General features: G+C 22.7%; 1 protein-coding gene across 1 annotated transcript in view; it reads right to left on the bottom strand.

The window, feature by feature from the left end:
• LOC117181420 (U3 small nucleolar RNA-associated protein 15 homolog) overlaps positions 1-3,251 on the bottom strand; it is a 37,500-nt gene that overhangs the window by 16,325 nt on the left and 17,924 nt on the right. The window contains exon 3 of the mRNA XM_033374049.1: positions 1,670-1,890. Coding sequence (XP_033229940.1) covers positions 1,670-1,890 — 221 coding nt within the window. The remainder of the gene's footprint in view (positions 1-1,669; positions 1,891-3,251) is intronic.

Raw genomic sequence — 3,251 nt, 5'->3', positions numbered from 1 at the left:
TAAAAAAATGTCAATGATTTCTAAAAGATTTCAAAAATTTAATAAAGATTTCAAATATTTCGTAAAAATTTCGGATAGACTTAGAAGATTTAACAAAGATTTCAATAATGTTTCAAAGTTTAAAATAAATTCAAAAAAATATTATCAAATATTTAAATTATTTCGCAAAAGATTTCCAATTTTTTTGTCTGATTTCCCAAAGATATCATAAATATTTTTAAGATTTTGCAAAGATTTCGGATAGATTTAAAAGATTTTCCAAATATTTTAATCATTTCAAAGACATTTTCAAATATTTCCAAAATATTTGAAAGATTTCGGATAGATTAAAAAAATGTCAAAGATTTCTGAAAAATTTCAAAAATTTAATAAAGATTTCAATGATTTTTCAAAGATTTCAATAAATTCAAAAATATTGTCAAATATTTATAAAATATTTGAAAGATTTCGCAAAATATTTCCAAAGATTTTACTGATTTCTCAAAGATATCATAAATATTTTTAAGATTTTGCAAATATTTGGGATATATTTAAAAGATTTTCCAAAGATTTCAATCATTTCTAAAATATTTGAAAGATTTCGGATAGATTAAAAAAATGTCAATGATTTCTAAAAGATTTCAAAAATTTAATAAAGATTTCAAATATTTCGTAAAGATTTCGGATAGATTTAGAAGATTTAACAAAGATTTCAATGATTTTTCAAAGATTTCAATAAATTCAAAAATATTATCAAATATTTATAAAATATTTGAAAGATTTCGCAAAATATTTCCAAAGATTTTACTGATTTCTCAAAGATATCATAAATATTTTTAAGATTTTGCAAAGATTTCGGATATATTTAAAAGATTTTAATTATTTCTATAAAATTTCAAAGATTTCGCAAATTGTATCAAATATTTATAAAATATTTGAAATTTCCCAAGATTTCACTGATTTCCAAAAGATATCACTAAGATTTTTAAGGGGTTTGCAAAGATTTCGAATAGATTTTAAAGATTTTCCGAAGACTTCAATAATTTCAAAAACATTTCATAAAGATTTCTAATATATTAAAAATATTTCACAAAGATTTTCTATATATTTAAAATATTTTTAATACTTTGAAAAGATTTCAGACAGAATTAAAAAATTTCACAACAAATTCAGTTATTTCACAAAGATTACAAAAATCTTTAAAATATTTCAAAAATATTCCAAAGATATTAATGATTTTTAAAAGATTTCACTGAGTTTTCAAATATTTCGTAAAGATTTTCGGTAGATTAAAAAGATTTAAAACAAAGATCTCAATAAATTCAAAATTACGTTCAAATGCTTATAAATTATTATAAAATATTTGAAATATTTTGCACATATTTCACTGGTTTCCCAGATATCATAATTATTTTTAAAGTTCTTCAAAGATTTCGGATAGATTAAAAATATTTCAATGATTTCAACAATTTCAAAAATATTTCAAATATTCAACAAAGATTTAATTAATTTCCCAAAAATTTCAGTAACTGCCCAAAGTTTTCAATGATTTTTCAAAAGTTTTTAATATTTCGCAAAGCTTTAAGATAAATTAAAAAGATTTCATTGATTTCCCAAAGATTTTAGATAAATATTTGAAAAAATAGAAAACAATCTGATGAATATAATCGCTTTTTAAGGAAAAACTTACGCTAATTCCTAAACTGAGGACCGAATTGGGATAATCTAAGGTGTGAACAGCTTTGTAAGTTCCCGTATCGTAAACTTTCACGTGCCTGTCCAAAGAACCTGATAGAATTTTGTGGCCGTGTGATGCGATTGTTAAACAAGTGATAGTTTTGTGATGGTTCGACATTTTGGCAAGAAGTTTGCCACCCGTCAGTGTGTCCCACACTCTAATTTCCGTTCCTCCTGAAAAAGATTCGGATTAAAAAGACTGATAAGCGAAGGACAAAGTCAGGGTTCAGACTCACTTCTCATAAATCAAAAATAGGGGTTAATAGTGACATCAATTTTAGAAAATAGTAGCTTATATTTTTTTTTTAATAAGAAAATTTTAATATAAATCATGCAGGCATCGCACCAACTCTTAAAAACAGGGATTTTAAATAAAGAAATCTTGAAAATAGGGGGCTAAAGAAAATAAATGTTCAAAATCGGGGACTGAAAAGACCAAATGTAAATTTTCAGTTAAAAACATTAATTTCCCACCAAAAAAAATCCACAATTTAAACAAAAGTGATAAATTTTCAAAATAAATCATTAAGTTTCAACTGGAATAATTGCATTTTGATCAAAAAAGAGGAATTTTCAAAGAAATTGATCAATCTTGAACTGTAAAAGTTGAGTTTTTAACAAAATAGTTCATGTTTCAAACAAAAAGATCATTTTCTACCAAAAAAGACGATTTTTTATGAAATAGTTGCATTTTGAACTAAAAAAGAATAGGTTTCAACCAAAAATGGAATAATTAATTTTTCAGTTTAAGAAAAAAACTAAATTTTTAACTAAAAACTAAATTTTAAACCGAATATTTGCATTTTGTACTAAAAATACATCAATTTTTAACCAAAAATTTAATAGGTAAATTTTCAGTTAAAAATAATAATTTCCCACCAAACAAGTCACAATTTAAACAAAAGTGATGAATTAAAAAAAAAAAAATTAAATTTCAACTGGAATAGTTGCATTTTTATCAAAAAAAAAGGAATGTTCAACTAAAATGAGAAATCTTAAACGGTAAAAGTTGAATTTTTAAGAAAATAGGTGACGTTTAAAACAAAAATATTAATTTTCTATAAAAAAATACGATTTTCAACAGAACACATGAATTTATTATGAAATAGTTGAATTTTCAACCAAAGTGATGGATTTCAAACTAAAATGATGAATATTTAAGTGGAGTAATTAAATCTTAAACCAAAAAATTTAATTTTCTCACAAAAAATACGATGTTTCAAACAAATAAATCAATTTTCAACTAAAAAAGACATATTTTCAACCGAATAGTTGCATTTTGTACTAAAAAAGGTCAATTTTTAACCAAAAATTTAATAGGTAAATTTTCAGTTAAAAATATTAATTTCCCATAAAAAAACACGATTCAAACAAAAGTGATGAATTTTCCAAAAAAATCATTAAGTTTCAACTGGAATAATTGCATTTTGATCAAAAAAGAGGAATTTTCCAATAAATTGATAAATCTTGAAATGTAAAAGTTGAGTTTTTAACAAAATAACTCATGATTCAAACAAAAAGATCATTTTCTACCA

Source organism: Belonocnema kinseyi, chromosome 10, assembly GCF_010883055.1.
Source record: "Belonocnema kinseyi isolate 2016_QV_RU_SX_M_011 chromosome 10, B_treatae_v1, whole genome shotgun sequence".
NCBI lineage: Eukaryota > Metazoa > Arthropoda > Insecta > Hymenoptera > Cynipidae > Belonocnema > Belonocnema kinseyi.
The sequence above is the reverse complement of the archived record's forward strand: the minus strand, read 5'-3'. Positions and strand labels throughout refer to the sequence as shown.